The sequence below is a fragment of the Corvus cornix genome, chromosome 2, assembly GCF_000738735.6.
Source record: "Corvus cornix cornix isolate S_Up_H32 chromosome 2, ASM73873v5, whole genome shotgun sequence".
NCBI lineage: Eukaryota > Metazoa > Chordata > Aves > Passeriformes > Corvidae > Corvus > Corvus cornix.
The window spans coordinates 82,055,138-82,068,596 of NC_046333.1; the positions used below are offsets into that span (position 1 = coordinate 82,055,138).

Consider the following 13,459-nt stretch of genomic DNA (forward strand, 5'->3'; position numbering starts at 1 on the left):
CTCAAAAAAAGGCTGATGAATATGCCAAGGGCAGATTCACAGCAAGAAAAATCTGTGTACGCTACATTGATCATTGATTGCTTATTTGCTGGCTTGCCTGGGGATGATTTACACACACACAACCCCTGCATGGGTGGTGATAAGAAAGAGGATGCACACACGTTCTGCTGTCATCTTACAACCAGTGCTGAAGGTGTGTATATCATGTGTGTATATTTTTTGTTTCCCTTGACAGGACATTTTTTGAACCTGGAATTAAACAAACCCAAAGGATGACATGGCTATCTCCATCATATTCACTAGGAGTTTACCAGTATCAGTGCTAGAGAAAACAATAATATTCCATCTCTTTATTCTGAATGCTCTGTCAGAGAAAAAGAAGGGCATATCCTCTGCAGAGGACAAACCAGAGTCTGCAGAAACTCCCCAGCATGAGTTCAGAGACAAAAAAAATAATTAATTAAGAGACAAATACAGTATTCTATTAAAAAATGGGGATTTTATAGCAATTATTTCTGAAATACACAGGAAAAAGTTTTTCCATTGCTGACTCCTGGCTGCTTTGCACTTTAGTGCAACAGAAGTCCCAGAAAAGAAAGACAGAATTCCAACCTCGATGCTGCGATTGGAATTATTGCCATAAAACATAAAACCATGTTGTCTACCCTGCACATCAATGTTACAAGTAAGTGTCAACCACTCTCTTCAGATGCCTTAGGAATATAAGAGGTCATCTGAAACTCACAATTACCTGGATCTCTTTTCAGATCAAAGCTGACTATTCTTCAGTGCTACAGAGCCTCAATAAGTGGTTCAAAAAATAGCAATGTAATCATTCCTTGCACAAGCCCAGCAGTAAAAACGTAAACCAAAATGCAGTTTATTAGGCCAGCTGGCATGTATACTTTGTCTTTCTGAAGCCTGCATGCACCCTTTTTTTGCAGCCTGACTCACAGTCAACCAGTTTATTTTTAATTTAGCTCTGATGAGGACAAACTTGCCCAGATGTACTGAATTGCAGAAGTTCATACCATGCCTTGAATATTTTCTTTTAGGAGATTAATCTGGCTTTGGCCAGAAACAAAGCAGGAGCACAATCACATGTAGTCACATACCAGTGCTTAAGACGCTGCTGCTGAAAATCTTTTAATGGAAAAATACTGTTGAACTCCAATATAGAAGTTTTATTAGGAAACAAATGTGGTAATTTTTAAAGCAAACATCAGGGGAAAGGTTCTACTGGATAGATGGCAGCAGTGGTCCATTAAATTCCCTCCCCCAACTTGTCCCTTCCAAATACGTGTAATATTGAACATTTCAGAAAGCACCAAGTATCAGAAAAGCAAAAGACCACAGACATCACATAATGCTCATATCAGAGGCATCAACAAACAGCTCAGACTCCCTGGTGTGCAAGCTTTGGGTAACCTCTACAGGACTCTCTTCATTTGCAGGTTTCCTGGGGAAATATCTTTACAATGTCTGAAGCCCTAGTCCGAAGCTATCTGGGTAAAACCACATTGACTGTTAGAGAGGTGCTAGCAGGCATCAGCCTGGAGACAACCACGTGCAAAGGTCACTTGCAAGAGAGATTCCTGCTGGCTCTGTGCTCCAGACTGTCAGAGCCCCCCACTAAAAGGCAGCACACTCGTCTATCAAATACCACTGCACTCCCAGTTCTCCATCATCTGTCGACTTTCTGAATCTGCACTTTGCTCCATTGTTCAGGGCATTGAAGAAGATGCTAAACAGGACTAGATCCAATATTGTCCCTGGGGCACTTTAGTGACAGGCATCCAGCTGAGCTAATCACAACCCCTGGAGAACAGCAGTTCAGCCAGTTTTCAAGCCACCTCACTGTTATTTCTTTAGACCCAATTTCATCAGTAGAACAGTGTCAAAGGCCTTATTGCAGCTGAGCTCCAATGATATCCACTGCTCTGCCCTGGTTAGCAAGTCAGTCATCTTATTTTGGAAGGCTACTACATCGGTCAGCTGCTATTTCCTCACTGTCCATGACGACTAATCCAGATCACCAATTTCCCCTTAGAAATGGTTTCCAGGAGGATTTTCTCTATCACCTTCTCAAGGAACAAGGCAAAGTTGACCTTATTCAGACCTTCCTTGTGGTTCATCTTGAGGTGATATTTCCTTCCTCCAGCCCTCAGGAATTGCTCCTGGTTGTCATGACCCTTCAGAGATAATGTAGAGTGGACTCACAACCTACATGTTGAATACATAAATAGAAACACTGGATAATAACATATTCACAGAATACACAGATTCTCTCATTCTCCTAAATTTTTACAGTAATGTCAGTTGATTAAATGAAACTCTACAAAAGCCTTTACAGTTAGTGAGATTAATATGAACAAGGTTAGTTGTGTTTCTTCATGTGTTTGAAAGCATCTAGCATGCTACAGGCACTGTAAGAAATGATGAATGAGAGAAATAAATGTTTCCACCACATACGTAAAGCAGTTTACAGATTTATGTCCTCCTTTTTGTTTACTGTTTGTGCATTTCTAGGTTTCTTTTTCTCTGAAAAATTAGAATCCTATATTCTTTTGATACCAATAAATGGAGGAAACTACCCAGGAGCTATTTTTTCTTGAAAGCATTCATTTGACCTTTTCTGAATAAAGGTTTGCATATGTTTAATAGTATAATACAGCTACGTAAACTGAAGGACACAGTTATCCAAACAGGCATTTCAAAATATGTCACCTGTAAAGCAAAGACAAAAACTGTATGGAGATCTTGGCAATGCTTGTATAAAAATACATATGTTGATACTTGAATATATGTATGTTTATTTTTTATACTTGGATATATACATGCATGTGTATAAAGAAAACAAAGATGTTTTACTCGCCCCATTAAAAAAGAAAGAGCAAAACAACAATAAACTGATGAGAGAATTATTTTTCCCATTGCCTATGAGTTCTGAATGGACTTTGGTAGGAACTTTTACATGCATGAAAAATGTTTGCATTTACATTAAAATTCAGTAACTCTCCGTGTGCGAAGTTGTAAGAGCCTTAACAAACTTGGCCATTGGTAGATAAATACAGCCATTTCTACTTAGGAATTTCCTTTCTGTTTGGGAATTTTTCAACAACAACTTAAAAAAATATCAGTGTGTTCTGCTTCTCATAGGAATAGATCTATTAAAAACTAATGCGTGGAATTCTTCAGCATCCAACAATTTATTTTGAAAATGTTACAGTATTCATTTCTCCCCCTCCTATTTGTGTTTGCTCTAGCTGTTTTTGGCAAGGAAAATATAACAATTTACTACCATTAAGCTGTGCCTCTGGGACTTCCACTGGCAGCAATGCCACCCCTTCCCAGCACGCTTAGGAACTGTAACATGAAAAAGGGAAAGAGATTCTGCCTTTAAAACAGTCTTCCAAGTGCCACAAGCTGTTATTTGACTGTAGTTTTGGTAGCTCAAATACTGCTCCTTTCTCATCCTTGCAGACCACAAAAAGGTGACATGAAGAGTGGTTTATCTACAAGAACCTGTTCCCACCAAAAGAAAGAGAGTGCAGTATTATCTTAGTCTCAAAGCTGTAAGAATCACAATCAGGGAGATGGCATTCATCTGGAAAACAGGAGTTTTACAGACACACAGGATGTAGATGTACACAGAAGTGCCTGTTTCAACATCTGCCTCCACCCAAAAATGCTGAGCAGTCACAGCCCTGTAATTCTGCTTTCATTTGGTTTGATGTTCGTAAATCAAGGGCAAGTGACCCTATTTTCTCACAACATGTGAAAAACTGAAAACATTGAGGAGAAAGTACTGGAAGCAGCCCTGCTGATCTTCTAGCAAGTTACCATAAAATGCATAAAAAAAAAAAAAAGGAAAATCAAATCAATCATCCAAGCAATTGAGTTAAAAGCAGATTAGAAATGAGTATTCCAGATTGATGGAGCTCTACAAAACTGCTGTTTTCAAACCAACAGTAGAACCTCTTCTTTTTTAATAAGCACAATTGGCTTGGAGTGCTTTGTCAACGTGACAAACCTTTTCCACCACAAGTGAAGCATTTATTCAAATGCTAATGAAAGTGAATGTAATTTGTAGTGGTGCTGAATCAACTTTTCAACACTGTAATTTGCATTTCTGTAAAACTCTGATTCTTTCAATATGCAATATATTTGAATAGGGGTTTGAGACTAAACAAATTGATATACTGTTTTTGCCATCAATTTAAAAGCTTTTTGATTTCTTTATGCAAGGCAACTCTAATAATACTGAGTAGCTTCTTACATTTACACATTTTCTTCAACTAGAGAGCAGACTCTCAGAATTCATTAAAATTGTCTATAGCTCTTACCTTAAACCATTGTTATCAAATAGTACCATTTATAGATTCAAATCAATAGTTCATATTACTCTGCTAATGTAGATTCATGACCAGGGCTTCTGGATCATAACTTTCAGTGATGTAATATTCTTCCTATAATCACTAGCAGGCATGCAGTGATTCTCCCATTTTCATTCCTCCACGACACTCCAAAACCCAGAAAAGAACATAAAATTACATTGAGAATATTGTTGCTATTTATTGTATAATCACTGTCATGTCTGGAACTGGACTACTAGATTCAGTTTTGGTCTTCCCAACTTAGATGATGCGTAACTGCAGTGAATGAAATGGATCCAGAGATGGAGTCACAGAATTTTTCCATCTGAGGAGCAGGGAAAAATCTGAAGCTGTCAGGTTAAGATGCAGAATGACAGAGCTACTCAGAAAAGAAAAAAAAAGTCCATTTTATGCAAAGGAGATCCAGTGAAACTGAGACACTAATAAATTGGTTATGCAAAGCCATCAACATACCAAACTGCTAAACGCATAAATATGCAATGAGAACATCAATTTTTACATAGCAGAAAATAAAAATTGAAAGCATATGACTTTGTGGGAGCCATAAAGCTCAAAGTTGAATTACAGGTAGGTCATTTCATATCTGCTGCTCTTTTATTCTTCTTTTAAAAAACTCAGCTACAGAATAATGGACTGAATAGGTCTATTTAGCACAATTCATCACTACCTAGACATGCAGCTGAATTTGTCCATTCAAACAGGGTATTTGTGAGTCAGATACATTTAAAATTATCTCTGGCATGGTGTTGACCAAGGTTTTAAAACGCACAAAGTCTTCAGATGCAGCCATCTGCTATGGACGCTACTTTAGCCAAGCATGGAGCCTGACAAAATATTTCTATCCTCAACAGCACAGAAGTATTATCATCTGGGAAGCAGCATTAGCAAGGATACAGCCCAACATTCAGATAAAACACACAGTGTGTATTTTCCATATGGTTTATGTGACAACACATCTTTGTATTGTAACAGTAATTGCTATTAGGCCGCATAAAATATCACTGCTGGAAAAGAATTTGCATTACATTCAGGGCAGGTTTCAAAGGAGATGGCATTTCCAGAGTATGAAATACAATACAGTAACTAAGAGCACAATGAAACACCAGTTAATGGAAGAGTCCACATCAAACCTGTACCACTGCCACTAACTTCAGCATGCCATGCATCTCCTGCCCTGTGCAGCGATATGAATGAGGGCAAAGAACAAGCAAGAAACTGAAGAACACCTAGCAAGCAGAAATAAGGTAATTTTTTCATTGAATGCATTGCAATAGTAACACTTTCACTGTCATGATCTAACTGGTTGAGTAAAAACTGAACAACATAACCTGCCCAGTAAATGCTCTTAAAAGTCTTAATGAAAACCAACTATAATTGCTGGGCACTATAAGAAAACTCCCAACAATCTGAAAGCACAAGATAAATATATTAAAATAGTTATAGAAGAATGAAGGGGTGAGGAAGACACTTCCATCAGAAGAAATAGCCACATGGAGATTTCTGTTAGGCAATGAAGAGAGAAATAATTTTGTCCATGAGTCTCCCAAAAAGCAGGACATATCTGGAGCTAATACCTATCAGTGGATGTAACCAAAAAACCACCTTGTCAAAAAACCAAGCAAACAAATATACAAAATCCCACAACATGACTTCACCACATTCCTGACTATAAGCAGCAGCTGATGTGTTAATTATCAGCTGTATAGCTACATTGAGAGTAACTGGAGAGTGAAAAGGATGTCACAGGAGTAAGGAATAGCTCATGACTGCAGAACTTCTGTATAGATAGATAGATAGATAGATAGATAGATATATGTACACATGTGCAGTCATTTGTAAAATCAGGGCTGGGGGGCTGCAGACACAAGGCCTCTACTACAAAATCTGTGTTGTGGGTTCACACATATTAAAAGGTACACATTCCCATATGTGGCCTCATCTTCAGATAACCTAGATGACAACAAAACACTAAGTTTTGGCATATATAGGCTTGAGGGGTTATTTTAAAATACATTTAAAAGTGCATTATTTCAGGGATGAAATTTGAGGACAGAACATTCCCTGGTAGACACATTATGCCAATCCCTATTAGGCAGTGATCTGAACTGGGAGGCTTTTTTCATCTCCTTCTTTACTTTGGGCTCTCAGACAGAGTAACAAAAGTACCAAAGACAGAAAGGAAGAAACTTAGAAGCATCATTCCTAATGACACTACTGGTAAGAGCTACTTTTTCTTTAAGTAATACTTTTATTCCCCATTTGCAGTTCCAAAAGTAAAATTGGAACACATTTAAGCTAAAAATTGTGGGTTTGGGGCCTAACTTCCAAAGGAAACAAGGAGACAGCAATACTCTACACATTCCCCAGGACTGATGAAAAATACAAGGCTTCTGTTTGAAACAGATTCAACAAGCACAGCACACCACTTGACATTAGTCTGCTCACAAAGTTGAGCAGAACAAGTGTTTATGGAGGACAAGCCAATTTTACTAAATAAACCAGTGTTTGCAAAACTACTCAAAAAGTTTCATCTCAGTCATCTAAACCTCCTTAGAACAAAACATTTCACTTTGTGTAAAACACTGTCTGATTCATCACAAATCATGGTTGCTGGTAACTGGAAATGGTGAAAGGAAAAACTTACTTATTTCCAAATTGCCTACAAACTATTGTCTGCAACACAGCCCCCACCTTACTCCACAAGCTTATTTTGCTTTGAGACCTAATCAACTTGTACTTTTACTCCCAATAACCACTCCCCAACCCCTCATCCCTGTGCCACTCAATACCTAAGGTGCCATTCAGTAAGTTCAACCCTTAAAGTGGACACATGAGCGATGTTCTGTGATTCTGCCATTTCCTTCATCTGGCTTTTTAATTTTTCAAAAGAAACTTCTCAAGATGCTCAGTATCTTCAGAAACTGCTAAAAAAGCCTATTCATTCTATTTTGGCAATATTTTAGATTTCCTGAAAAGTTGGGAGAGAAGGGGGAAGGAAAAGGAAAGGAAAAACAGGTGCAAGAAACACGCCAATACTACTTCTGCTTCCAGGTGCAGGAAAGTCAGCTTTAATTCTGAAGCAGCAAATTGAAAAAAATAGCATGAATTTAACAGTTTGAGAAGTTAACCCTCTTTTTGTAACTGCAGTTTAAAAGAGAAATTTCAGTATTGACCCTATTTCACAAATCCAGAATAGCATTAAAAATCTAATGAGAAAATAGGCCATAAGGAATGCTCTGGAACAGCAGCTTTAACACGACCACCAGTTCTTGTTAGCAACATGACAACCACAAACCTCTTAAATATAACAGCACACCATCTTCACTACTTCTTTTAAATAACAAAGGTATTCTGTAATGAATTTTGTAATTTTGAGGAAAAGCACATACATGGTATTTCTCTTAATAGAAGAAAATTGAAAGACATTAAAAAAAAAAAAATCCCCACGTAGGTTTAGGATATTTTGAAAAATTCACTCTATATGCTTTTCTAAAAGAAACACTGAGGAGTCATAAATCAGCATTATCTAATTACAGAGAAACACAATTCAATTAAGAAAAACAAAGCTTTTACTGCAAGCCTTTTCCATCTCCATGATTCCTGTATCTTAAAAGTCCTCCTCGTTCAATGTCACTGAAAGAAATACTTCCTCCTCGGGTAACACAGTGGTGTTTGTTGGGGTTATTTTAGTTTGTTTGAGCTTTGGACTTTGCACCATGCAGTTATAAATTTAAGAATAACCTGCAACCATTTTTTGTGGTTCTAAGAGATCATAATAAAGCTCACATGCTTAACTAAGGATTTACCACTAAATAATCCAAATGTTTTAATTTTGTAGAGGATTGATAAAGGAGAGGTGAAATGCATGGATACCAGCTGTATATCAAACCCTGTCAAATGCAACACACATAATCAGAAAAGGACACTCAGCTGTAAATATCCCAAAGGGTGCCATGCAATGACCTGCAACATTACCAAAATGGTCACTGCAACTCCCGTAGTGTGGGATTTAAGTGACAGGAAAACGAGCACCTGTAAGAGATATGGGGAAAGCTGCAACTCGCAGTCAGAAAATTATTGCTTTTCCTGTAATCTCCAAGAGCTTCTGAGTGGAACAGAAGACCCTAAGTTCTATCTGAGAATGCACATCATGTAACAAGTGCTTCTTCCAAACAAACCGATCCAACAGAAGGTAAAGATTTATCTTTACTATTCCAATGCTGGTAGCTTTTTCTTTTATTAATAATTTTCAAAAATATGTAAAGCTGATTCACTAATGCAAAACGCTGACATTTGCATTGTCTTTGTCATTTCCATGAAAGTTTAAAATTGGAGTGCTTTTGAAAAAGCAGCACTTCTTTTCCTCTTTATGAGCCAGAGGTTAAAAGTGCAGTTTGCAATTACTGCAAGCCACCTCTCCCTATGGAGTTTTTTCTGTAGAGATTACTTGACGGAGATTGATATAAGCACTCTGATGAAGAACTTCTGCACAAAATTTTAGTTGACGACTTCCAAGGTTATTTAAACAATCATTGCACAGGTTGTATCATAACCTTAATTCCAGACACTTCACTGGAATGTTTCTTTTTTAAACACAATGATTTTATTCTGACTGACCATCCAAACTTTTCCATTTTAAAAAAAATTTACCTACCAATTAACTAATAATCGCCAGAAAACCACAAAACTTGCAGTAAGTGATGTGGTTCTGATTATGTGTAAGTCAAAGCAAAACAACAATTCCCCCCCGGAAATAAACGATGATCTGTCTAAAATATTTTCTCATACTTTGCGTTTATCTTTAAAGGTCGAAGCATGACTTGGGACTGAGGAGACAACATGGATGTTTAGAAGTTAGAAAAAAGCAGAGAGAAGAGAGCAGGGCTCTGAAGAGAAGCATAAATTAATTACTTTTACTTCTCCACCTGTTTGTACTCCAAATGTCCCTTGTTACAAGGAAGACCAGACACTTCAGTGATTTGCTTTCGGCCACTTGATTTTTGCAGTGGGTGGCCACATGTAAATGCAACTAATTTCAAACCACCATTATTTTACTGTATCTTCAATTTTAAAATTATTTATTTAGTAATCTGAGAAAGTATTTACCAAGCAGTATTATTCCATCAACCAAATTCAGTGCAGCTGGTGAGTTTGCTCATAAATTAAACCACAAACCTTTCAGAGACGGGAATAGAAAACAATTTCGAAAGCATTATGCAGGAAGATCTAATAAGTAGTAGAATGGCGTGTTGCAAATTTTGAGACATGATGTAATGATGTGATGAAAAAGCTAATTATTTAAAGAGAACTTCTGAGTTGAAATTCTTCAGTAACCTTTCTGTGCAACATCCTGGACATTCATTCCTTTTGGCAGTCACTGTCATTGTGCAAGATGAAAAAATATAAGCGGTCTCAGGAAGTATCTAGAAAGTGGTCAAATAAATCTTGGCAAGTCAGTAATGTATTTCATGATACACAGATCAGTGTGTAACATATTTACTCTGTAGCTTCTTTATGTCTACATTATAGGAAAAGATACATGATGTAATGTCAACATACAATTATGCTTGTACAAGTGCAGAAGTTTTTAGTTTATACAGCAACCCAAACTTAAGATGAGAAAATCAAGGCACTGAGACAGCCCATTATGTAACATCTCTAAAAAACCATATACTTCAAAGGCCAGCCTGGTTTGTTGTCATTTAAAAGGTTTCATGCTCCTGTTTGAAAGGTCAATAGAGAAAGTTAACCTTTGTGTGTGACTACTGACAGAAATTTTGACAATAACTTTTAGTCAAAAATATATGTGTGAAAGGAAGTCTTTTGTATTACAAAGGCACAGGAAAAGCTAAATATTTAGCTCCAAACATCCTGCAAATATCGTTTTGCTTCTCGAAGCATAGCCAGAATTTTCATTGCTTCCAATTTGTCAGCTTCCATTTCCATGCTTAAAATGTCTACTACGGCATCGCTTACATCATCAGCCATATGCTTCTTATCTCTGAAAAATAAAAAACAGAGGAGGAAAATGCATAATAATGTATTTTTCCATTTATCAATAGCTTCAGAGGACAATATAGGAAAGGATCATTAAAAAAATCCCGAACAAAAATATAGCTTTTACATTGTACAGCATGATTCTCAGAGTTTTCATGTAGCTGAGCATTGACATTAACTAGGGTTTCCCTCAATTAAACACTACATAGTTCTTGGCATGCTGTAATTTGTAAGTAAAAAACCTTGCAACCCTAGTTGAGCTATTGGAGAATAATTGGTTTCTTTAAGGAAGAACTGGACCTGCTGAATGAGTTATTATTATATCACTACATGGTTCCAATATTAAAAAAAACCCAAACAACAAAAAACCTCTACCAAACCACTCACTTATTAATAATGTTATTTTTAATACCAATAGCTAACATTTATACCTGCAGGAGAACACATTTACATCAGGCCCTATATTTAAACAGTTTGTACATTTATCAACAAACTTTTTAAGTATCTTGAACCTCCATGTAAGTTTAGCATCCACAAACAGAACTTCCCACTGTAAAATTTATTACTATGACAGAGCTTTAGCATTCTGGAGCACCCAAACCTGGAATACAGCAGAAGACTGCTACTGTCTCTCAGCTGAGCAGTTTCTCATCACATCTATTCATATATGTCATTTTCTAAAGAGAAATCTATTAGCTTGAAACCTCCTATAACTTAACTGAATACTGAACAAAAAAAGGGAAAATAAGTAACAAGCAACTAAAACAATCAGCGGAACTGTGTGGTTACAAGCTGTATTTCAAGATTATACTGGAAAAGAGCGGACATAGGGATGACACTCAGGTTTTCCAGGAAGGCTCTTTCAGTATGATATTGGTCCTTTCTTTCAGACAGCTCTAAGCCTTTCTAAAGCCTCAAACTTCTGCTACTCTCTTTCACAACAGTCCATTTCCTACTCACCCACATACATAGAAGTAACCTCTGTCTTTCAGCAGGACTCTGGCAACTTCCTTAGCACAAAGCCTAAGGACATCTTGCACGTATTTAGGTGGGGCTACTTCCGCAGTTGAAGAGTCTCTCGAGAAACAAACCTTGAGATAAGTTAACGTTCCATTTTCAAGAAAACATCTGAGCTCATCTCTGAAAGGTAATAAAAACCTGTTAGCAATGGCTCAGAGATGAGCATTCCCTCATGAATAAAAAAAATGGATGTTAAATAGTGAACTTGCTTGAACAAATAGTCTCGATCCTGATGCCGACAACCAAAAAACAGCCATGTCTCTCCAAATTTCCAGTCTGGATGTTGTTCTCTGAGCTTTTGCCTAAAGAGACAAAAAAAATCCAAGCCTGTTTTATCAAGTGCAGAATCTAAAACATCTATAACCTAATTTTCATTTAAAGTAGTATTTTAAAAAACCACTGGATTGGCAGAAATGTGAAACGACTTAAGCTAAATCAAAGTCAAACCCTGCTTATTTGATTTTCTTGACTATTCACGTTTGGACCAGCTCAAAATCAATGAACTTCAAATTTATGGGTTTTTGGCCACAGTTTCATATTGGAATAGTCAAGACTGGCAACTCCAAACATCCCACAAAATAATCCTGACTGCTGAATAAGGAGATCACTACCTTTTATCCTTCACTGGAAGCCCTGTAAACCACCTGGGAAAACTCAGCAGTCTTAGAAGGCTTTCCATTTAGCTGTAGATACCTGCTAGATTCTGTGAATAATAATTTATTAACTTCCACATCATCAGAAATATTATTTCATTTTCTTGGAATAATGCTGAAAGTATTATTTAAAGGAGTTTTAGCTGCCATTTTCTAGTTACATTTTGAAAGAGAGTTTTCATTTATACTTTAAAATAAAATGCAAAATAGTTCTGAGAGATAAAGGTATATTTGGGAATCAAAATTAAGGAGCAAGGATGGTACATGACGATTTGGTTAAAGCAAAGCATGGAGTTAGAAACAGCACATCAAAACCTCACTTTTCTCTCAAATAAAATGTTTCAAAAATAATTGTTATAGGATCCAATAAACTCCATTATCTTGCTGGAACTAACGAGTCATGTTGGTTACCTTTAAAACTTAGAACCATTCCCACCCAAATACTTTACTCCTCCCGTTCTTCATTTCCTCAGAATGATCAAGTTTTTACATATTTTTGGTGGTGTGCTGTCACTTTTTGAACAAACATCTCTTTGCCTTGCAAAATTACACTGCTGGAGTTGGAGAGGGAAAATAAGAGATCCACCTTCCCTCACACACAAACTCCCAAACACAAAGACTACTACTGAGTTGAAGGTTCTGGTGCCAAGCTTCTCATCTTAAACATCAAAATGTAAACCACACAGAAACAGGAGAATACAGGAGAAAACTTGACATTCATCATGCCTTTTAATACAGATGCCACTTCTCAAGGAACTGAATTTTGAATAACAAACTTAAGCCAGTCAGCACTTCCTAAAAACTACCATTCTCTTACAGGACTTCCACCAGCAACACAAACAGATAAAGGATTTAACTTCTTATTACTATTTCTGCAATTCACCCCATTTCTCATATACCTAGTATGAATAGTAAATACAGTTAGATGAAAAGTTTTACTCCTTTGAAAAACAAGTAATCACACAAGCAATGCTTGTTTAAAATTAAGACTGCTTATAATCAGCATACCACCATTACAAAAAGGAAAAAAAAAATTAACTGCATTTAAACTCAAATCCTCAGGCTGTTTCTTTCCTCAACATAAAAAGGCTGCTCTCCAGGTAACAACTTGGTACATACCTATGTTGTAAGAAACCAATAAATGGTGAAATTCCTGTTCCTGGACCAACCATAATGAATGGGACAGATGGGTCTGCAGGTAAGTGGAAAGCATTGTTTGGACGAGGAAAAATAGTTATCTAAAATTAAATTAGATAAAATATAATTGAAGGGTATTCTTAAGCAGTGAAAACACCACGACATTTTTAGAACCTTCAGGGTATTTACACAGCATATGTACCCACACACCCTTCCAAATCCTGAGCCTCAGAGTTCATCTTTAATTCCATGCAG

At 36.8% G+C, this 13,459-nt stretch overlaps 1 protein-coding gene across 8 annotated transcripts in view; it reads right to left on the minus strand.

Annotated features, from left to right (window-relative positions):
- Positions 1-5,322: 5,322 nt before the first annotated feature.
- MTRR (5-methyltetrahydrofolate-homocysteine methyltransferase reductase) overlaps positions 5,323-13,459 on the minus strand; it is a 32,670-nt gene continuing 24,533 nt past the window's right edge. For 7 of the 8 annotated variants that reach the window (XM_039548485.1, XM_039548487.1, XM_039548488.1 and 4 more), the window contains 4 exons: positions 13,187-13,305; positions 11,624-11,716; positions 11,355-11,534; positions 5,323-10,398 (listed from right to left, as the gene is read on the minus strand). In XM_039548485.1, the coding sequence (XP_039404419.1) occupies positions 10,254-10,398; positions 11,355-11,534; positions 11,624-11,716; positions 13,187-13,305 (537 nt within the window). In that variant the 3' untranslated portion in view covers positions 5,323-10,253. Of the gene's footprint in view, positions 10,399-11,354; positions 11,535-11,623; positions 11,717-13,186; positions 13,306-13,459 lie in introns of those variants that run through there. The other variant, XM_039548490.1, reaches the window with a different exon arrangement.